The sequence below is a fragment of the Topomyia yanbarensis genome, chromosome 2 (assembly GCF_030247195.1).
Source record: "Topomyia yanbarensis strain Yona2022 chromosome 2, ASM3024719v1, whole genome shotgun sequence".
Classification (NCBI taxonomy): domain Eukaryota; kingdom Metazoa; phylum Arthropoda; class Insecta; order Diptera; family Culicidae; genus Topomyia; species Topomyia yanbarensis.
Genome location: NC_080671.1, coordinates 422,703,995 through 422,727,415, shown reverse-complemented (window position 1 = coordinate 422,727,415; position 23,421 = coordinate 422,703,995). Strand labels below are relative to the sequence as shown.

Sequence of the window (23,421 nt, the reverse complement as noted above, 5' to 3'; positions counted from 1 at the left end):
CTTCACACAGCACTTCATGATGAAAAAAATATCGACGTTGCAACTTTACGGTAACTGTAGTATACGAGTCAACTGAAGTTAACGCTGTGACAGTTGTGCTAGTTTGCCGAAAATAATGTTGCCAAACCATTTTATGTAGTTGGGATAAGATGGCGAGTCTTTATTCAGTAATTCAGCGTCTTTATGAACAAGCACCACTAGTGAAAAATTGTTCCCAAACTAGAGAGGTAATCCACCAGTAAATTAGTGTTTGGGACCGCGAATAAAAGGTGGAGCTAGTGTTCTAGGAAAATTGTCGGATCGATGTTTTTTGAAGGGAATTCCCTCATAGTGTTATGTCTGTTAGTCTGTGCTATAGGGTTTCAAGTTCGTGTATATTTTTTGTATTAGGGTTGCTACACACAAATCATAATGTTACTGCAACGATAGTATTCATTTCTGAAATTTGCGTTATATTTTCCCAAATGCGAGAGAAATCGATTGCTGAACGTTCTATGAAGACTAAAATGTTCGTTAAATTTCAATGTTTATAAGGTCGCTACTAGGGGCAGATCACTCTAGAAATGTATAACAACTTTGCATCAACTTAGAAAAAAAGCATTTAATTTCCATTTTTGCATCAGCTTTGCACTCCCTCGCAGAAAAGATTACTTAACAATCGTCCTTCGCTGATCCACTTTGTTCGATGTTTTGTTGAATGTAGGGTTGTTTTTGTAGGGTTTTGACGTCTTACACGCAACGCAAAATACATTGCACGCAACGCAAAATGCATTACGAATTTCTATTTTGATGGAAAGAAATTGCATTTAATTTCGCTGATTTTTAGAAATGCATCACAAGTGATCTGCCCCTAGAGTCGCTATCAAGTGACATTTTTTTGTTGAACTGCTAGATTTTCTTTAAAAAAAGTGGCAACTCTGGCTAGAGCTCTGAAGGTAACGCTTCGTAACACAGCGTGTTTTGCTTAATACCGAAAACAATTTTACCGTACCATTTTTGTCAAGTTGTCGAGGAGCAAATAATTTTGTGATTGTATTGAACTGAACGTCTGCTAAATTTGAGACTAAACTGTGAATTAGATAAGGTGATTGTTGTTAAAACATAAACAATCTTTTATGTATCCTTGACCTGATTAATGGTAAAACCAACAGGTTACTGTGCGATTAATAAATTACAATCTTAAAATATACCAGTATCTTTTGACCTAATTAGAACTATTTAAAGCATTCGCTAGAGGCCTGCTTTTTTGTCAAACCAAAAATACATTGAATATCGGGCTATTTTACCGGAAATCCAAAACGGGCAGCGAAAAGACAAATGCCCTACAATCGATCATCTGTTGAGCAGCAAAACTTTACAAACAATGCCGACAACAGGAAACGAATTGTCCAGTTAGTTGCTGTGGAGGGGACCCAGCCCTGCGAAGAAGACGCTCCTAACGTTGTCGAACTGATTAAAGTACACGAAGAACGCAAAGAACTAGTGAAATTAATGTTAGATATTGTTCCGATGAAAACGACAGCGAAGAAACGACGCCTTTCGGATGGACTTGACGAGTTCGTAGACATTGTTGTTCCTGATTACACGGACGATGAATTCCTGCAACATTTTAGAATCAAGCGAAAGCAATTCCACAACTTAGTTGCTCTATTCGAGGAAAGCGAAACATACCGTATGCTGCGTGAAGATAAACGAATGTCGGCTGCCAAACACTTGTTGATGTTTCTTTGGTTCGCTGGGAATGCATCCTGCGATTTTCGGGATCTGTCGCAGCGCTTCAAGGCGTCAATTTCCAGCGTTAGTCGAGCGATCAAACGGGTTACCTACTTTCTGGCCGATCTTTCCGAGTTTGTTATCAAATGGCACACAAAGGAGGAAATGACGCGAGCGGCAGACTATTTTCAAAGCATGAATGGCTTTCCAAGTGTTATTGGTAAGTGTTGTAAAATATTAGACGGGTGAATTTGCCTAAAAATCAAAACTGTAGGTGCGGTTGCAGCAATCCACATTCCCGTGGAAGTAACGAAGCAGGATAAAGTCACCTATTCTAACGGGAACGGTCAGACAAGCATCATTCTACAAGCAATTTGTAACGAGCGCAGAAAATTCGTGGATATTTCAGTTGGTTCGCCAGGCCCGACACACAAGAGTCGGGTGTTTACTGAATCGGAAATATATGCTAAACTTCCAGAGCTTTGTCAAAGTAAGTTTGAAATTTAGTCTGCGTATCGTGTGACGTGAGATGACTAATCTCCCCTCCCAGCGCGCGACTTTTCTTTCTTGATTTTGAATCACTTCGGTTAACCCCAGAGAGGTCCGTTTAACGACATCTAGAGATTTGTCATCTCAAGTTACACGACGCACTGAGTAATGGTATGAATGCATAGCATTTTACGGTGACGGATCAATATTACAGACTTCATCTTGCTGGCCGATGCAGCCTATCCACTGGGTAACAACGTGCTGACACCGTATAGACACAACGGTTACCTAACTCCCGCACAGATATTGTACAATCGAAAACTGAACGAATGTCGTACCTTTATCGATTATGCCCTCACTACACTCAAGCAGCGATTCCGTCAACTTGATCACGTTAAACTACGAGGTCTTGAAAAAGTCAGCCAGTTTGTGCGTGCATGCTGTGTACTAAACAATCTGTGCAAAGAGGATGACTTCAGCATCAATTTGCTTGATTCGAGTGAGGTGACAAGCGGAGAAACTGTTGACCAACAAAGCTGTGAAGATGCCGTGCCCGACAGTAGCACAGGCAGTATTTTCAGAGAGAGAATGTGCGACTATATTTACACCACTTGAGATTTATTGATACTTACTTAATAATAGTAAAAAACTAAAATTTGTCGAGCAATCGTTTTAGCAGTGAATTTCTTTCTTCCATTAGTTTAATCTTCTTGTTCTCAGTTGTTTCGATAAAGCTAAGAATGCGGCTATGGAACCGATTACTTTCTTCTCTCATGGACCGCAATTCTGTCATAACTTCTGCCCGAAATGTAACGCCGCTGCCTTCTAAATGAGCTTCTGCCAGTTCAGCTACATTGTTTCTCAGTTCGTACCCTTCCGAATCATCTGCATGTCCACTGGGCGAAATGGTCCGATCACCGCGCCGTTTCCTTTTATTTTTAATTTTGCGAATTTCAAAAATGTCATCCAACTCACTACAATGATACGAAGCAGGTTATTATTCACCAAGCTTAATGTACAATGGCTTCTTATTTAGGAAGCTTCTTCTACTTACTTTTCATAAGGATGCGATCGTTCAGCTCGTTTTTTCTTAAAGTTGTGCTGTTTGACCATCGTATAGCCACGTTTGAGGGAGAAAAATTTGTTCGTAATTTGTTTGATCGTGAAGGAATAGCCTTCGTTCTGTAACCGGGACTGTATTTCCTCCCACATTTTTATTTTGGTTCTGAACTGCGGTACCTTGCCAACTATCGGACTGATTTCTTCCACCATCGAGATCAGTATACGGACTGCTGGATCGAGCCAACCGGTTTCGGGGTTTTCTACTGGGTCTGGTGCATTTTTGTTATCAATGCTGGACGTGTTGGAGATCACATATTCCGCCACTATTTCCTCTTGGATATCATTATGCTTCAAGTCCTCTTCAACTTTGGAAATACCTGCTTCCTCTAGCATGTGATTCAGTAACGTGTGGTCTGAAATTATTTTGTAAATAATAATGCAGTATAAGACTCTTTCGACACCTCTAGTTTACCCCGCAGTATCTAATTTTTTTTTATTTACATTCATTCTCAGCATTCTTACCAAGTTAAAAATACTAACACTTTTTACAGTAGTAATTATGTATTAAAATCGTTGCTTACCTCTTCCCAGCCTTTGTGACGAACATCTTGAACTCGATAATTCCATTTCCATTAGATGATCAATATTTCAACGTTGAAATTTCATGAATATTGAATATAGCGTTTGCTTTTCAGTGGCAAAATTTGAACCGTATAAACAAACTTCCTTTCAGGTGAGGTTTGAGCAGGGTGGCCAGATGGAATTCCTTAATATCGGTAGTGTCACTAAAAGTTTATCTGTAGTTATCGGTAGGCCGGGTTGTTGTCCCAAAAACGTGACATAGAATTGTAAAATACTGAAAACACAGATCTCACACCAAACCCAACCAAACAAATGAATGATAAGTAGGATGTGTCCAAAATAAATAAGATTCGGTAGTTTTCGGTAGGGATAACAAAATATCGGTAGTTTCCCCTTGGTCGTCTGTGAATCGGTAGGGAAGACCAAAATCGATAGGACTACCGATAAATCGGTAGGTCTGGCCACCCTGGGTTTGAGTTGTTATGATCGTTATCAATCAATCAAAATACGCTGTGTTACAAGCGTTACGTTCCGAGCCCCTGCTCGAAATTTGGTGTGCTCGGTGTTTACTTGGATGATAAGCTGATCAGCCATTTAAACAAAGAGCGCACCAAATGTCATTCCGGTCGAGCGGGGGCTCGGAAAGTACCACTATGAACCAGTACACGGTGCGTTACATAGCGGTACTTTCCGAGCCCCTAATCGACCGGAATGACATTTGGTGCGCACTTTGTTTACTTGGCTGATCAGCTGTTCACAGGCTTTCTAAAGAACAGCTGATCATCCATGTAAACAAAGAGAGCGCAGCAAATGTCATTCCGGTCGAGCTGGGGCTCTGAACGTAACGCTTGTAACACAGCGTATTTTGATTGATGTAACGCAGCGTGTACTGGACTGTTACACCCAGTTTAAACAATCTGAAATTAAGCAAAAGAAGCAGTGTTACATAGCGTTACTTTTCAAGCCCTACACACTCAATTCAGTTCGGTAATTTCTGCACAGCTGAACAGTCGGTAAAATTTTCGAACTGATAGCTCAGCAAAGTGTCGTTAGTTTACTGATTTTCAGCGATATATTTACCGAGTTTATTCAAAACAAACGTCACTTCTACTGAGATCTCGGTAAAAGCTTTGTTAGCTGAGTGCTCGGCTGTGCAAAACTCGGTAAAAGTAGCGAAAAAGCTGGAATTCGGTAGAACAAGATTAAGTATGTAGCTCAACCATATTTAATGTGGTTTAAGCACGTATATGGCACCCCTATTCCATTTGTATTGAACTGACATAAGTCAACATCTCAGCGGGCACACAAATTATGGGCCCCACTGACAGTTCAAATTGTTCTGCTTGTTTTGCTCGAAGCTCTATTTTCACTAGTCAGATACCGTACGGCATGACTCAATTTTTGGACATTTGTTCAAAAGCGAAAATATTGGATAATTGAACAAATGTGTTGTGTTGGACATGTCGGTGAATAACAAAAACTTTACAACATAGTGCACAAACAAATTAAACGAGCTCGACTATCACAAAATTGTGTCGAATGCAATTGATTCTGTTTATTGTGGATCGACCCTAACACGACGTTTTAGATGTTAGCATAGATATCATGGCGGATAGCAGATACCTGGGTTTAAGGCTCAAAGAACTTTTTCATAAGAATCAACCAAATTACGCTGTATTACAAGCGTTACAATTTTCTTAAGAACAGCTGATCAGCCAAGCAAACAAAGAGCGCACCAAATGTCATTCCGGTCGAGCTGGGGCTCAGAAAGCACCACTATGTAAAGCAGCGTGTACTGGTTCATTGAACGATCGATAGTAGAAAAAATACATTTAGGTTTGTCACCGATTTATCCATATAAAGTATTTATTAAACTCTAAAAGAGAAAAATCAGTCGATTTACTAGATTATCAGGATTCAAATCATGCAAAATAGTTGGCGGAAAAACAATTGACCGGGCGGAATGGTGCTTTTGAAAAAGTGGCGGTGATTTTGACACCGCCACATTGTGCTGGGACAATAGCGAAAGAATTGAAAATATACCCTGTTTGCTCCATCCGTCCAGTTTAGAACAAACATCAAGCAATATATAGGCCCTGTAGGTCAGGAATCAGACAGACATGTATTGACAGTTCATGGATTTATTCACCCCTTCACTACATGCTGAGCGAAAATTGGAAATTATTTGCTACTATTGTTTGGTACCCATTTAATTTATTGATTAGTGGCCTTTTTGATTCCTAACTCGATTCCTTTGCATCCTCCTAAGTTTTTTCTTGGGTCAAGACCAATAGTAGTTCGAAAACTGTTCATATAGATTAATTCAATTTATATTTTTGTAACATTGCGGAATTGAAGAGGTTAAATCTTAAAAATGGCGGCATTCTTGTGGCGATCTTGTTTTTTCGCTATTTTTGCTAATTTCCAGTGATAACCACAATATAAACTGTTACAACTGGATTGACACTTAGATTTCATATGATGTACGTAGTTTGGTTTGTCAAGAAAAAAAACACAGAATTCCAACAGATCCCACACTTAAATTTTATATGCACGACACATTGACATTGTGAGGCTACAAATCACTATAAAAATGCATATAGAAATCAAGTTCTTAAGAATTTGATGATTATAAGTTTGATTATAAAAGTTATCTGCATTAAATTATCAAAACAAAATTATATTAGTTTTTAAAAGAAATTGTACACTGTTAGCTAATAATAAATTGTCACTTAGTTCCGAAAGTGCAGGAGATATGTTCCACGAGATATCCTGAATGAACGATAACAGGCATGAGCCTCGGCATATGTAGGTATCATCGATTATGCTATCTATAAAAGTTTGTAAATAAATTACGTTTATACATAATTTATTTACGTTTACTTACTGTTGAAAATCTCTAGCAAGAGTGATAATCCCAAATCAATTAGTTGCACACGTCCATGGGCAGCCATGTTGTAGATGTTTGAACGTGAATTTGAAGTGTTTCATCACTTAATAATGCCGCAATTGGATCATTAAATGAAGAATAAAATTATCCTATATATGTTGAAACTTCAAAACTGCAGAATGATTTTTAATCGATTTCCTAAAAAAATGTATCTTTCTCGATCTTCCTTGGCAGTGAATTTAGTCACGCGGGTTGGCATTTTTGACAGTTATCCCAGCAAGAGGTAGGAATCAAGGTTGTTCAATGGCATGTGTGGTCGTGCATGTTAATTCAATTTTATAAAATATCTTTTATTTGTTATTTTGCTTACAAAGAAGTGAATAAAAAAGTTTGATTTAGGTATCTTTAACATCACGTTTAGAAACCAATGTGCTGACATTTAAGATTGAAGTACTGTGACGCTTTCTCATATTATTAAGTAATACACTGCGCGAAATTTTTGAAAGGAACGCGATAAACATTTGAATTTCCGGAGTGTCAAAAAAACTTAAAATTTATGTGTCGAAACATTTCCAAAAAAAATGTAAATTATTTACAGTATATGATCTGCCGCACCAATTTATACTATAGCACTCTAGTTAGAGTGTGACCGTGAGGAAGAAGAAGACATATGACGTATCCAAACGAGCATAAAATTTGACATAAACACAATAGAAATCAAATTTCATGTTCGTTTGGATACTTCATGTGTCTTCTTCTTCCTCGTAGCCACACTCTAACTAGAGTGCTTTGATTTATACCACATTCCCACCCACTACTTTTACAGTAAACGCCTAGGTAGCCTAGAATAAAGTTTCAGTAGCCAACCGGTCGCCAACATCTAGTTTAACCCGCCTTTTGGTTTACTGGGCAGCCAAAAAGGGCAAATTCCTGGCCAAAGGGGCCCCCCAACTCAGATGCGCTACTTGCCTTTCAATTTGCCGGCAAATTTAGGGCAAATAGGGGGCGATCTCAATTGCAACGTTTATGCGCTTTGCCGCGGACATTTTTTGCCGCACTGCCCGCTCATAAATAACCCACGGAACGCGCGCTTAATTGCTTAATATGAAAATTATAGATAATACTTATTTTCGTATTCATTATCTACTCACATAATCTTGTCAGCATACTAGGTAATCGCCACCAAACTATAGGAAGAATCAATGATGAAATTAGTTGCACATTCGTTAGTTAAATGAAGTGCACTGGACTAACAAAATACAAGCGAGAACACGCCAATTGTTAAAAATCAATTTTAAGCTTAAACCAAACATGAACTTCCATGTTAGAAAAACGCGAAACACAAATAAGTCCATTGAGTAATCCATGTGCAGTTGTGTTAGTACGAGATTGAGGTTAAATCGGGTGGAATTTTTAGTGCGAGATTTGAGGTTAAATCAGATGGCGAATTGAAATCATTGCGGTATATGTATGTTGTCTATACACATTGTAACTGTGTTGGTGTCCTAGACGTCAAATAAGTCAATTTCAGCCGTCAGAAAATTTGTCTAAGTATTGAAATTGCCTTTAAATCGCATCCGTAAATTGCATTTGTTCCTAGGGGCAATTAGCACAGGCGGGGTGAGTCAAACGTCAAAATGTTTAAGGGCCGATTTCTTCACCCTCGCTTAGCGCTTAAGCCAGGTTTAATCGTACTGGTAAACCTGGCTTAAAAGTTAAGCGAGGGTGAAGAAATCGGCCCTAAATGGTTTAAATCGCCTGACCATGTTCGTCCGCCACTTTTATTGACTGGGTTAGATCAGCAGTTCACAGGAACAGCTGATCAGCGAAGTGATTAAAAAGCGCTTTTTTGACTCGTGTACGTATACAAGTCACGTGACACATGCTACACCACTAGCTGGTGGAAAATAATAAACAAAGACCGCAAAAGCAAATGGGATTGTTTTCAACCAGCTCCCTGCTAGGCAGCCATTTTGTACTAGCCAGCCCGGGGACAACTTGACAGCTCCCATATATTGAACTCATAAGCAAATTTTGTGGTGATTTGGTGATGTCATGGCGGCTCGAATGGAGCGAAATTTGAAAAAGGCGCATCCCATTTACTATTTTCCATATCTAAAAAATAATTTAAGCATTTCTTTCATCAAATTTATTTCGCTGTTCACATTAGAAACTGTCCTCATTCCCCCATACTTAAACAGAAACATAGATTCCATTTGGAATTTAAAAAATCCGAAAGAAAATAAATCGATTTTCGGAAATACAAGAAGATGACTTTCAAAATCAAGCCACTACCACTTATATTGGAATTTCCGAAAATCTTCCGAAACTAATCAACATCTCCTAAGGCATGAAATCCTCCGGTAGAGCCGAGGAAAATGCCAGAATAATTCTGAAGGGATCCATACCAAAACCATCGCAACATCTTCCGGACAGAATTATTGCAAAAGTCGAACAAAACTCTGGCCGAAGTCGAACAAAATTGTACATTCCTGGCAGCATTCTTGCTGAAACCGAGCACTACTGGTTTGATGCCAGAATTCTGATAAAAGCACACAAATTTTATTCAAAACCAATTTTGCTAAATGTGTAGAAAATCCTATATATATTGTTTATTCTCCCAATCAAAATGCTAGGATTCTTGACGTTCTTAATGAACTTGAAACAAGATGTCGCAGGTTCACGAATTGTTAAGCTTGGTGATTTACTTTCATTGGCCAAAAAGTTTTTCATTTCTATTTCATTTATAACACCAATGATTTACCGATCACAAACTTCACACAACAAGAAAACCAAAACATTTTTAGGAAGGAAGAGAGCCGGTTGCTAAAAACAACACCTTCCAGCTAAATCTGTAATAAGATTTATGTAACTTTGCTGACGGTTTCCAATCAGGGATAAATTTATTCTCTAATAATATTTTTCTTTATCCACATTTTGGAATACGCTTTTTCTAAATGTTGTTCTAGCCGCATTGACGGCGTTCATAACACACGTAACGAAACACGCTTTTCTCTTGAAACTTTTTCGTGTCGTTGTTCGTGGTAGTCGTACAGAAAAAGCATACTAGCGCCACCATCAAATCGGTGGTACATATATGAAACAAGCACTATCTGTCAAGTTGTCCCCGGGCTGGTACTAGCCAACATCTGCCTTTGTTAAAATCAAAACAACCCAATGCTATTGCACGGGCGACGTGGGCCTAGAAGCGGCTAGGCCCATCATATGTTGACTACTGTCAAAATCTGTATATCTCTATAGCAGATGACAGGAGTGACACCCTCCTGGTTTCAACCAAGGACCAGCATAAGTGTTTGTGAGACTTTGTTCCCATGGCTCATCAGCTGCTCTTTACACGCCACCGAAAAAATACCTAAAATTGAGTACTTTTGACTCAATCTCGTGGTATCGTCAGGAAGGTAAAATTAGGTAAACCGTGTTGAAGGTAGTTTCCATTTAACTACGGCAAAAATCATAACTCAACCTTGAGTTTAATTTACTTAAATGTAAGTTGAATTTACCTATTTTTGAGTATACCCCAAACAAATCAAAAGTACCTTACTGCACGGAAGACCTCGACTGAGTCGAATCTCTCGCTTTGTTCTTGACAACACTAATAAGTGCGAAAGGGACGCACAACTCAAAAGTGCCTAAATTTAAGTTAGAAGAACTTCTTCTGTAGGTTGTTTTAATTTTGCCTGTACAAAACCGGCGAACAGCTGATCAACAACAATAAACAAATAGCACAGCGAATAAAGCAGTACACGCAGCGTTACATAGCGGTACTTTCCGAGCACCTGCTCGACCGGATACCATTTGCTGTGTTCTTTGTTGACTGTTGTTGACAGATTTTCTAAAGAACAGTTGTTTAGCCATACACAGAGCGCTGAAAAATTTTATGGCATGCCGGTTAAGCAGCCCACCGAGAAGCCCAAAAAATGTTTCAGAATCGTTCAACACGGATCCAAACGTTGAACGTTTATTGGACGGTTCAAATGGACGTCATCCAACGAACGTCCTTCATTGGACGATTTTGAAACCAACCGTTCTTAAGAGCAGAGTTAAAAATAATCGAAGCTCTTTTTTGACGGTTTAAAATGGACCTGTTGCGACTCGCGGAGAATAGAAAAAATATTCATTCAACTATCCATCTTATTCATTCAGTTGAATATCGTACAATATATTCATTTCACTAATTATAGTGCATTGCGCACTTAATAAGTGCGACTGAAAGTGCGGAAACGCAAAAAGAACTGCGCTTTTACGTTGAATCGTCTTGGTGTCTATTACGCACTTATGTACTATCCAACGAGAAATAAGTGCGCCTTATACATGAAAACGATATTGTCGGACGTCGCACCCCTCGGATTAACGTCAGAAGAAGTAAACAACACGCCACCGAAAAACTACCTAAAATTCAGTACTTTTGCCTCAATCTCGTGGTATCGTGCAGGAAGGTAAAATTAGGTAAACCGTGTTGAAGGTAGTTCCCATTTAACTACGGCAAAAATAATAACTCAACCTTGAGATTAATTTACTTAAATTTAAGTTGAATTTACCTAATTTTGAGTATACCCCAAACAACGTAAAAGTATCTTACTGCACGGAAGACCTCGGCTGAGTCGAATCTCTCGTTTTGTTTTTGACAACACTAATAAGTGCGAAAGCGACGCACAGCTCAAAAGTACCTAAATTTAAGTTAAAAGAACTTATTCTGTAGGTTATTTTACGGTTGCGTGAAGAAATAATCAGCTGATCAGAAACGTCTCATGGATTGCCTAATGAGCGGTTTGTTCGTTTGACGTTTTCGGCTGCGTTACTGAATATTGAAAATGAATGCGGCTGAATATGATCAATTTTCATTCAATGAATTTGAATATTTTTAACTCTGCTTAAGAGAGAGGGGCTCGGAATGTATCGCTATGTAACACAGCGTATTTTGCTTCATGAACTTGGTTTACGTTCTGTCCCATAGTGAAGAGCATTTAGTTTTGAGTCCAGTTAGCAGCATCCAGTTAAAAAGCAATCTGTTCGTGTTGCTGCTAAGTATATTTACATCACAACACCTATTGGGCAAAAAAGTGAAAATGTCGGCTCCCGTTCTCTTATCGGAGACTTGTCGGTGCTGCCTGACGCGAGGGACTGGTATGTTCGATGTTTTTGTCGCATTGGACGAGTTTAATAACAAAATTTGTGATTTGATTGAAAGTTGTGCTGGTGTACTGGTAAGAAATTGTCTCCTAAACCATCTAGTTTGATTAAACAATAACTTCCTATTCTTAGGTTAGAAAGGGCGATCCCTTCTCCAAGATCATCTGCGAGCAATGTCTTAACGAACTAGTCAATGCCGTGCGATTCAGGCAGCGTTGCTTAAATACGGATCTCTTGCTAAAGAATACTCGTAATCCACTAAGGAATATTGAAACAAAATCATTAAGGTCAGATATCAGTAGACCTGGTACGTTCAAGGAGGAAATAGATGACCATACGCCGAATTCTTATACCAGCGTTCAGAGTCATGCTCCACTGGTGCCGCCAAAGACTGAATCCAGGGTCGCATCAGATGAAATCGAACAAAAGGATTCATCTCACCAATTTACTTGCGAAATATGCTGCACAGTATTCAACAAGTTGGTAGTCTGTGTGATTATGTACAAGATAATATAATTCTTGTTTATCCGTTTATAATTGCAGTAAACATTCACTTTTGTCCCATAAGGTTGTGCACTCTAGTCCGCCGGTACACACCACTCTGGGGGTAACACCCCGTATTAATCCAATGCAGAGTGCCAAAATCAAACGATCGTATGCATGTGAAATCTGCGGCAAAAATTTTTACAAAGCATGTGATGTTAAGAAGCACATTCGCATTCACACAGGCGAACGACCGCACGAATGTGACGAATGCGGTAAAAGTTTCATCGAAAGCAGTCATCTGATGAAGCACAAGCGAGGACATATAGGCAAGCGGAACTACAAGTGTTACATATGTGACAAATCATTCATGGCCAGTAACACGCTCGCACAACACATGCACACCCATTCAAATGACTTACCGCATAAGTGCGAAATATGTAGCAGAGGGTTTTACAAGAGGAGTTTGCTGGTGTACCACATCCGGACCCATACTGGAGAGCGACCGTACCAGTGCGATATCTGCGATCGCAAGTTCATACGAGGTAATTTGCTCCGGCAGCACATTCGAATGCATACCGGTGAACGTACGCACAAGTGTGAGATTTGTGGCAAGGAATTTATCGAAAGTTGCCGCCTATTGCGGCACATGCGCATCCACACTGGGGATCGACCGCACAAATGTTCAATTTGTGGGAAAGGGTTCATCCAGAACTGCAACCTGACCAGACACATGCTGATCCACAATAGTTCGAAATCGCAAAAGTGTGACACGTGCGACAAAGAATTTCCAACGAAAGGCAAACTCATACAGCACCTTCGCAGTCACAATAACGATCCGCTTAATAAGTGTGACATTTGTGAGAGGCCGTTTTTCAGTAACGGTCAGCTGATGCTGCATCGAAAGACACATGATGGGAAAGGTATTGGGAAGTGGGATACTTTTACTGAAACTTGCTGAGAAATCTTGCTCAAAAATCGATGAGATTCAATAAAACAGCTCAACTATTGCCAACGTTCAATCCCATTTAATTCTACCCCAGTTTTGCCTGTGGATTCACCGAATAAATCTAAGAATAGAAGACGGAATGATTGACATCGAAGTTATATGGGTCTTTGACCGTGTCAAATATAGAAGTTCATGTTACTGAAAGCCAAATAAGCGCTTTACTTGCATAGCGTGTCGGGCTCAGTTTGAATGATAGAATAATTCTATCTAATAAGTGTTTGCTCATTGACTTGCTAAACCAAAACAAGTTTCGGCTTCGCTGTCTCATTGGCATTACAGAAAATCTTCTGAAATGGGACATCATGTTTGACCAGTCGTTTGATTCGAAATACAAACTGTGTTTCTGTTTTGGGATTTAGCGTTAAGCCGATGTTAAATAATTCCAGCAATAAGTTAGTGCCGATTTCCGTTCCCAGGTAACCAACAAGCATTAGTATATGCAGTAAAGTAGCATATAATTTGCATTTCGGATGCTTCTTGCAGTATATTAGCATTCGTTATACATAACTGTTGTTAATCAGCATTCAAAAACTGTGTAAAAACTTTTTTCCAGTAAGCAGCATTCCGAATGCACAATAGGAGTAAAAAGGCATTTTCATGGCACAGTAGTAATGTATATTTTGCCAGAAGCGACTTTTAAATAGCTTACAAAACGACTTAAATGCTTACCAGGTAGCCATTGAGACGTATTTAACATGCTTATTTGTTACCTGGGTTGGGACGAATTCGAAACACACCTATGGCTTTATTAGACTATCAGCACCGGGCGTGGGTATAAGCAACTTACTAACCGTCATCATAACACGACACCGCACCGGCGGTTGGTAAACAGGTTGGGAAATGGAAACTTATCGTTTCGGTTTACAGCGAGTGTCTATATTTGGTAACTTCTTCCAACCGACGCCAACGTTGCTATTCGCAGAAAGGAGGCAAAACAAAGGAAAATGTAAAAAATAGGATCCTGCGATAAATGTTATGCAGAAGTGTTCTGCGTGAATTTTGATTCGACTCGTGAAAGATTTTTATTTTAAATAAAATTATGGATTGAGCTCAATAAATAAAACTATCGGTTGTGAGACAATAAATTACTTGATTGAATTCAATAACATTTTTTTAAAGTTTACAGAAATTAAAATAATTATTGAAATTAAAAGTTTATTGAAACTTTAATGAAAATATACTTTCAAACCTCGATTCACACCAATTATTTTGTCGTTTGATACAATGAACAGTATTTGTTTGTATTCAATTACCCACAGTTTTGATTATGCTGTATGTTTTCTGCGTGGAAGTAAAAATTAGTGCATCTAAGCAGCTTGGATTGAACTGGAAGATGTAGCATTATGTCAACCTAGGCATGATGTGTCCCAGGATCCGATTGATGGGATGCTAGCAAGAAGCTGAATTTCATTGGCTTTGAAGCTTGTAAAAGCCCGAAAATGTTTATATGTGGAGGCCAATACGAAAGCTAATGATAGTGTCCAACGAAAATCGCTGCGAACAAATGTTGATGATTGTGGGGACTGTGGAAACTAAGATTCGAGAAGAAAGAAAATTTTTCTTGCGCAAAGTTTTTAATTCAGGACCAGTAGTAAAAAGAAGATCACAACAATAATGGTTTATCACACACTCTGCAGCGCTTAGTTCAAAAACGCTGGATTTAATTGCTAATAGGTACGCATGGCAGGACACAGATCACACCTGTTACATCATCACCATCTCATTTCATACGGTGGTTCATCATATTTTCGAGGGATAATATTGTGTTGTGGTGTACAGTCGTGATTCGCTGGTTGGACACTTTTTAACTGGACCGCTTTTTAGTTGAACCTCCGCTAGTTGGACAATTGTCCAACTAAAAAGCTCGTGCCAAATTTACTTGGCAATCAATCTGACAATATTTAGAAAAAAGAACAGATGCATTTACACTGCCAACATCTTCTTTGGAGAGTTTTTGACATTTGTCAGTCGGTCCAACTAGCGAATCAAATTCGTTAGTTGGACAAGGCTGTGGCCCAACCAGCGAATCACGACTGTATACTACCCAAGATCGCTTATTTGCCCCGTTTTCTATGGGATTTCCTATCTTCATGGGACTGACTTGCAATCATAGGCAGTATAGTGAAATGCATGAACGTGAATGCACTTGGAATTCAATTCACTTAGTCTGTAAATAAGGGGAGGGCGGGAGTAGACGGGGTTGGGTGGTTGTACTTAACTTATAAAAATGATATTTTTAATACATTTCAACATTTCTAATATTGTTTTTAGAAACAGTAACACGAAATGTTAATTAACTTTAAAAATTTATTGTTGGACAATGAAATTGCTTGTTTCAAGACGTTTATTATAAATTTACTAGAAGTATTCCGCGTCGAACAATGTGGAAATGTCCTATAATTCTAGGATAGCCACTTTTGTTAATTCGTTGCAATAGTTTTTGACTTACTCCGACAATTTTATGCAAACTGTGGATACATGAATGTGGATTTGATGACCAATTTGGTAATCAGCGAAATTTGGCACTACCCCGCAGGACCGTTGTTTGAAAGCAAAATTCCGTGTTATGTCATTTGCCATACTGATAAATTGGAATCAAATTTATAATTTTTGAGCAATAACTCATTATTTGATTCCATCTTTGGAATTAACGTATCGACGACAAAATGTTGAATTCAGTTAATATATATCTGTATTAACTTGCCACAAATTTGTGTGTACCAATTTGCTCCAGGGTACGCACTTAATGTTTATTTCTTGTAGTAGATGTAGTTGTAGTTAGTATTTCAGCTCCAGCGATACAACCGATTGTAATTAGAATTAGTTGTGTTATTGGCGCCGGAATACTACACAGTTAAGCTTTTTCGGGAAATCAGCCGGAATACGAATACGAATTAGAACCAACCAGAATTTCCGATTGTACTTTACTTTACCCATAGGTGCACGCAAAGTTCATATATCGATTACTGGAAGCCTATTGGCCGATAGTAGCGCCGGCTAGCGGCTACTTGTTGCCAAAGGCCTTGTTTATGTTATAAAGGCTCGCACAGAGTGAACCCAAATCTACCTATCGAACAGTCAGATGGCTACCTATCGTGCAAAGTAAACAAATATTCTTCTTTCGGAGAACAAGCAAGAAATGTATTAGTTAGTTAATATCATGGCGAAATATTTCAATCGTCGAAACAAGACACTGTATTCAGTTTATTATGCTTTTTTTGTAACAATGTAAAATAAATTACATGGAATAGTATCAAGAATAAATTGCTATAAGCCACGAAACAGTGGGCTTTCAATTCACTCCATATTAATTTATTGTGTAACTCGGTTGAAGTCACTCAAAATTACAACAAAAATTATAGGTGCCAGAAACAAAGAAGATGGCATCATTTTAGGCAGCGTTGCGTATTCCTCTGTACGGGACTCTATAATACCACAGGCACTAATTGTTGTTTGCTTAAAAATGATAGTTATATGTTTTACATACAATCTGAATTGGATGTCATTTATTAATAGTAAAAGTAAAATTACTTTTGGTATGCGTCAAAATCCACATTGAGGGGAAATTCCGGAGAAACTATTGCTGGTTTAGCGCAATTCACAGCAGTCACGAAAGAGTTGACGATACTCCTTTTGTTCACGAGCACTAGATGTATTTGGTGAATATTGGTTTGGAACTTCCTCTCAACGTGAATTTTGATAATTGTCTTTTAAGCACAAATCTCCGATCAACATGGGGAACGTGCTATTTGAACCAGTCGCTACTGATTCCTGATTCTAGTTCTAGGTTATAGTTAGATGAGATATGATTACTATAATAACGTGCTCCGTGTATCAACCTAGGAAAACGCATTTTACGCAAGTTAATATTATTATTGAAGCCACACATAAAATACTATCACTTAATTATTTTTTTTTTTACTGTATACTGTTCTGCCCAAGTTGTACAGTAATGTTTTCATTTCGAATGGTTATAGTCCAGCGTACCAAGTATTCATGAATAAGCCCACTATTCTGCGATTCAAAATTGCCTTTGAATATACTTAAAACCCAAATATGTTTACCCGGCTATGCTGTCTACAATATGACCACAGCTGATGGACATTTGGGCTACAAAATTTATGTAAAAATCAGTGTAAACGTCTATTACCTGGGGTATGGCAGTATTCTCACATACATTAACGCGCAATTTTTCTCCCATCCGAATATATTTGACTGCAGCGTCTGAAGGACGTACGTCAGATGGCTTCCGTATAATTTGGTAAAACCACAGATAGCAGACGTTTAGGCTAGAACAAAATTTCTTCAAAAACCTGTGTAAACTTTCAAATTGATAAACGTTGGAAATCCGTGTTTCACTATTGCCATCTGCGCAACTGTTTACTATACGTGTTTGACAGCTGCACTCTAACTGCATTGCATCGATCATTGCGCCATCTACAAACGTTTGCCAAACGTGTTTCAGACGTCTGATTTATTCGGAATCTCAGTAGCGGGTATTTACACACGATTCAAATCGAGCCTAAACGTCTGTTATCTGTGGTAAAACCCAACTTTCTCTGGCTTTTCAATATAGTATTAGTTCCTCTTCAAAGGCTTCGAAATACATAAAAACGAAAGCGTATTCGAAACTGATCGTATAAACTGTTTCCACAAAACAATCGTTGAGTGGTCGTAAAGGTTCCTTCTCCGCAAGTTTGTTTGTAATATCTAGCATGAGCTCCTTTTCATTACACTCCTGATTCAGAGCGGCCGTAGTATGTGCTTCAGACAATAACTTCTGGGTAAACATTAGTTATTAGAATTCGTTGTCCGTTCCGAACCCATAACATTTCTTAGAATTTTTATTACATAGAGAATTTTAGCATATTTGAACATAAAAATGTCTTATTCAATTCAATAATACAATGTTTATTGCTTCAAACGGCAAAATTAATGGTATGAGCATTTTTTCATTGAAACAATAATTAACTTTTAATCTCAATAAACATTTCCAGTTTGAATAATTTTACAATCATTGCAATAAAATATTTTTAGAAAAGAGAACGATGTTTGTTACTGAAATGGTTTTATTGAATTCAATAAATAAATGTATTTTCTTTCTAGCAATATTTTTTTCACTGAATAAAGTCCATATCATTAAAAAAAAACGATTATTTTATTGCATGATTGCAAAAAAAGTGTAACGTAACTATAATAACAACTACCGGTGTAAAAACAGATTATTATTTTGGCAACCTATTTACTAACGACCGGTGCGAAAACGGGTGTCTAAATAAAATATTATCGTTTACCGTAATCAAAATACACACGCATTTGCTTACGCACCGGTGCTGATAGTCTTAGACTATCAGCACCGGGCGTGGGTATAAGCAATTTACTATCCGTCATCATAATACGACACCGCACCGGCGGTTGGTAAACAGGTTGGGAAATGGAAACTTATCGTTTCGGTTTACAGCGAGTGTCTATATTTGGTAACTTCTTCCAACCGACGCCAACGTTGCTATTCGCAGCAAGGAGGCAAAACAAAGGAAAATGTAAAAAATAGGATCTCGCGATAAATGTTATGCAGAAGTGTTCTGCGTGAATTTTGATTCGACTCGTGAAAGATTTTTATTTTAAATAAAATTATGGATTGAGCTCAATAAATAAAACTATCGGTTGTGAGACAATAAATTATTTGATTGAATTCAATAACATTTTTTTAATTTTTTGTTTGTATTCAATTACCCACAGTTTTTATGATGCTGTATGTTTTCTGCGTGTAAGTAAAAATTAGTGCATCTAAGCAGCTTGGATTGAACTGGAAGATGTAGCATTATGTCAAGCTGGGCATGATGTGTCCCAGGATCCGATTGATGGGATGCTAGCAAGAAGCGGAATTTCATTGGCTTTGAAGCTTGTAAAAGCCCGAAAATTTTTATATGTGGAGGCCAATACGAAAGCTAATGATAGTGTCCAACGAAAATCGAAAATCGCTGCGAACAAATGGTGATGATTATGGGGACTCTGGAAACTAAGATTCGAGAAGAAAGAAAAAGCGTGTATTTTTCTCGCGCAAAGTTTTTAATTCAGGACCAGTAGTAAAAAGAAGATCACAACGATAACGGTTTATCACACACTCTGCAGCGCTTAGTTCAAAAACGCTGGATTTAATTGCTAATAGGTACGCATGGCAGGACACAGATCACACCTGTTACATCATCACCATCTCATTTCATCTGGTGGTTCATCATATTTTCGAGGGATAATATTGTGTTGTGGTGTACAGTCGTGATTCGCTGGTTGGACATTTTTTAACTGGCCCGCTTTTTAGTTGGACCTCCGCTAGTTGGACCATTGTCCAACTAAAAAGCATCTGAACGTCAAAATCTCGTGCCAAATTTACTTTGACAATCAATCTGACAATATTTAGAGATAAGAACAGATGCATTTAAACTGTCAACATCTCCTTTGGAGAGTTTTTGACATTTGTCAGTCGGTCCAACTAGCGAATAAAATTCGTTAGTTGGACAAGGCTGTGGCCCAACCAGCGAATCACGACTGTATACTACCCAAGATCGCTTATTTGCCCCGTTTTCTATGGGATTCCTATCTTCATGGGACTGACTTGCGATCATAGGCAGTATAGTGAAATGCATGAACGTGAATGCACTTGGAATTCAATTCACTTAGTCTGTAAATAAGGGGAGGGCGGGAGTGGACGGGGTTGGGTGGTTGTACTTAACTTATAAAAATGATATTTTTAATACATTTTAACATTTCTAATATTGATCTTAGAAACAGTAACACGAAATGTTAATTAACTTTATAATTTATTGTTGGACAATGAAATTGCTTGTTTCAAGACGTTTATTATAAATTTACTAGAAGTATTCCGCGTCGAACAATGTGGAAATGTCCTATAATTCTAGGATAGCAACTTTTGTTAATTCGTTGCAATAGTTTTTGACTTACTCCGACAATTTTATGCAAACTGTGGATACATGGATGTGGATTTGATGATAAATTTGGTAAGCAGCGAACGTCACGTTCAAAAATTTTCGAAAGTTCCACTGTTTAACCTACCTATGATTAAGACCCGTTTTAGGCCATGGCGAACACCTGATGATGCTTTGGCTCGTTCTAAGCACAGACAAACAAATATAACAATTCGAAGACTGATTTGGGAAATACATCGATGATATTCAAAAGGGCACATCTGAACATTACATTGCATTATTGTCGCTTCAGCTCATCGCATCGATGCTAATGCATTTGACAGGCGAAGATCTAATAGAATTTCAAATTGTTTGAGTTAAAAGTTGGAGACAGAGTACGCTATTTCGAATTATGAAAAAATCTTATCGCTGACGCTAGGAATTTGGCAGTACCCCGCAGGACCGTTGTTTGAAAGCAAGATTCCGTGTTATGTCATTTGCCATACTGATAAATTGGAATCAAATTTATAATTTTTGAGCAATAACTCATTATTTGATTCTATCTTTGGAATTACCGTATCGACGACAAAATGTTGAATTCAGTTAATATATATATATATATATATATATATATATATATATATATATATATATATATATATATATATATATATATATATATATATATATATATATATATATATATATATATATATATATATATATATATATATATATATATATATATATATATATATATATATATATATATATATATATATTATATATTATATATATATATATATATATATATATATATATATATATATATATATATATATATATATATATATATATATATATATATATATATATATATATATATATATATATATATATATATATATATATATATATATATATATATATATATATATGTATTAACTTGCCACAAATTCGTGTGTACCAATTTGCTCCAGGGTACGCACTTAATGTTTATTTCTTGAAGAAGATGTAGTTGTAGTTAGTATTTCAGCTCCAGCGATACAACCGATTGTAATTAGAATTAGTTGTGTTATTGGCGCCGGAATCCCGATCAGAATGAAATAACAAGATTATAACAGAACACAATTTTTGTAACATATTGCTTTACAAATTAGGTCTCGTTAGTAGTTAAATTAACAGAAATTTATAACAAGTAACAATCCGAGATATAGTTTTGAAATATTTCTGTTATGTGCTTCTGATCGGGATACTACACAATTAAGCTTTTTCGGGAAATCAGCCGGAGTACGAATTACGAATACGAATTAGAACCAACCAGAATTTCCGATTGAACTTTACTTTACCCATAGGTGCACGCAAAGTTCATGTATCGATTACTGGAAGCCTATTGGCCGATAGTAGCGCCGGCTAGCGGCTACTTGTTGCCAAAGGCCTTGTTTATGTTATAAAGGCTCGCACAGAGTGAACCCAAATCTACCTATCGAACAGTCAGATGGCTACCTATCGTGCAAAGTAAACAAATATTCTTCTTTCGGAGAACATGCAAGAAATGTATTAGTTAGTTAATATCATGGCGAAATATTTCAATCGTCGAAACAAGACACTGTATTCAGTTTATTATGCTTTTTTGTAACAATGTAAAATAAATTACATGGAATAGTATCAAGAATGAAGTGCTATAAGCCACGAAACAGTGGGTTTTCAATTCACTCCATATTAATTTATTGTGTAACTCGGTTGAAGTCACTCAAAGTTACTGCAAAAATTATGGGTGCCAGAAACAAAGAAGATGGCATCATTTTAGGCAGCGTTGCGCATTCCTCTGTACGGGACTCTATAATACCACAGACACTAATTGTTGTTTGCTTAAAAATTATAGTTATATGTTTTACACATACAATCTGAAATGGATGTCATTTATTAATAGCAAAAGTAAAATTACTTTTGGTATGGGTCAAAATCCACATTGAGGGGAAATTCCGGAAAAACTATTGTTGGTTCAGCGCAATTCACAGCAGTCACGAAAGAGTTGACGATACTCCTTTTGTTCACGAGCACTAGATGTGTTTGGTGAATATTGGTTTGGAACTTCCTCTCAATGTGAATTTTGATAATTGTCGTTAAAGCACAAATCTCCGATCAACATGGGGAACGTGCTATTTGAACCAGTCGCTACTGATTCCTGATTTTAGTTCTAGGTTAGTTAGATGAGATATGATTACTATAACAACGTGCTCCGTGTATCAACCTAGGAAAACAACGCATTTTACGCAAGTTAATATTATTATTGAAGCCACGCATAAAATACTATCACTTAATTATTTTTGTTTTACTGTATACTGTTCTGCCCAAGTTGTACAGTAATGTTTTCATTTCGAATGGTTAAGTCCAGCGTACCAAGTATCCATGAATAAGCCCACTATTCTGCGATTCAAAATTGCCTTTGAATATACTTAAAACCCAGATATGTTTACCCGGCTATGCTGTCTACTATATGCATAGCCGGGTAAACATATCTGGGTTTTAAGTATATTCAAAGGCAATTTTGAATCGCAGAATAGTGGGATGGATACTTGGTACGCTGGACTGTAACCAGCTGATGGACATTTGGGCTACAAAATTTAGGTAAACATCAGTGTAAACGTCTATTACCTGGGGTATGGCAGTATTCTCACATACATTAACGAAAATTTTGCTGTTTACCCAATATAGCATGTTGGCTCCAATGGGTCCGGGCCAACACCGATGGGGTTAAAAATCCTTTGCCGGACTGTTTCTGCACTCACCACGGATTGAAGATGAAAAATTGCTGCTGCTGGCTGGAGGTAATCGGGAACGGGCGGCCCGCGGGTCACTTGTGGTATTGGGTTTTCGGGCATCAAATGACCAAAGAACACTCGCGATGTACCATTAACACAAGCTCTTTAAAAACTACATATATTTCTGATATTTTAATTCTATTTAAACTATGGTACATTAACTATTTAAACAAGTGCGTGGTCTTCCAAGACCGATTTGATTGCTGGTTGGTACTGCACTGACTTGATCTTCGCTGATAGTCGGTCAGCAGACCTTCCGATGTGGTCTGCGATGTTTTTGGCGATCCGATCTCC

The 23,421-nt window shown here is 37.7% G+C and overlaps 3 protein-coding genes across 7 annotated transcripts; 2 read left to right on the top strand and 1 right to left on the bottom strand.

Annotated features, from left to right (window-relative positions):
* The first annotated feature begins 980 nt into the window (after window positions 1-980).
* Window positions 981-2,877, top strand: LOC131685260 (uncharacterized). 4 transcript variants are annotated; one of them, XM_058968862.1, is made up of 4 exons: window positions 981-1,084; window positions 1,235-1,933; window positions 1,988-2,203; window positions 2,417-2,877. In XM_058968862.1, the coding sequence occupies exons 2-4, from the start codon at window positions 1,318-1,320 to the stop codon at window positions 2,815-2,817; spliced, it is 1,233 nt and encodes a 410-aa protein (XP_058824845.1). In that variant the 5' UTR covers window positions 981-1,084; window positions 1,235-1,317; the 3' UTR covers window positions 2,818-2,877. The 4 variants fall into 4 exon arrangements, with proteins under 4 accessions (XP_058824845.1, XP_058824843.1, XP_058824841.1 ...); XM_058968860.1 differs by having other exon boundaries at window positions 1,225-1,933; XM_058968859.1 differs by having other exon boundaries at window positions 990-1,084; window positions 1,152-1,933.
* On the bottom strand, window positions 2,800-23,332 carry LOC131685263 (uncharacterized). 2 transcript variants are annotated; one of them, XM_058968866.1, is made up of 3 exons: window positions 23,095-23,332; window positions 3,257-3,677; window positions 2,800-3,176 (listed from the first exon to the last, which is right to left on the bottom strand). In XM_058968866.1, the coding sequence occupies exons 2-3, from the start codon at window positions 3,655-3,657 to the stop codon at window positions 2,852-2,854; spliced, it is 726 nt and encodes a 241-aa protein (XP_058824849.1). In that variant the 5' UTR covers window positions 3,658-3,677; window positions 23,095-23,332; the 3' UTR covers window positions 2,800-2,851. The 2 variants fall into 2 exon arrangements, with proteins under 2 accessions (XP_058824849.1, XP_058824848.1); XM_058968865.1 differs by lacking the exon at window positions 23,095-23,332 and adding an exon at window positions 3,846-4,033.
* Window positions 11,596-13,392, top strand: LOC131685256 (zinc finger protein 70-like). Its single transcript, XM_058968851.1, has 3 exons — window positions 11,596-11,961; window positions 12,020-12,366; window positions 12,431-13,392. The coding sequence occupies exons 1-3, from the start codon at window positions 11,683-11,685 to the stop codon at window positions 13,329-13,331; spliced, it is 1,527 nt and encodes a 508-aa protein (XP_058824834.1). The 5' UTR covers window positions 11,596-11,682; the 3' UTR covers window positions 13,332-13,392.
* Window positions 23,333-23,421: the final 89 nt, after the last annotated feature.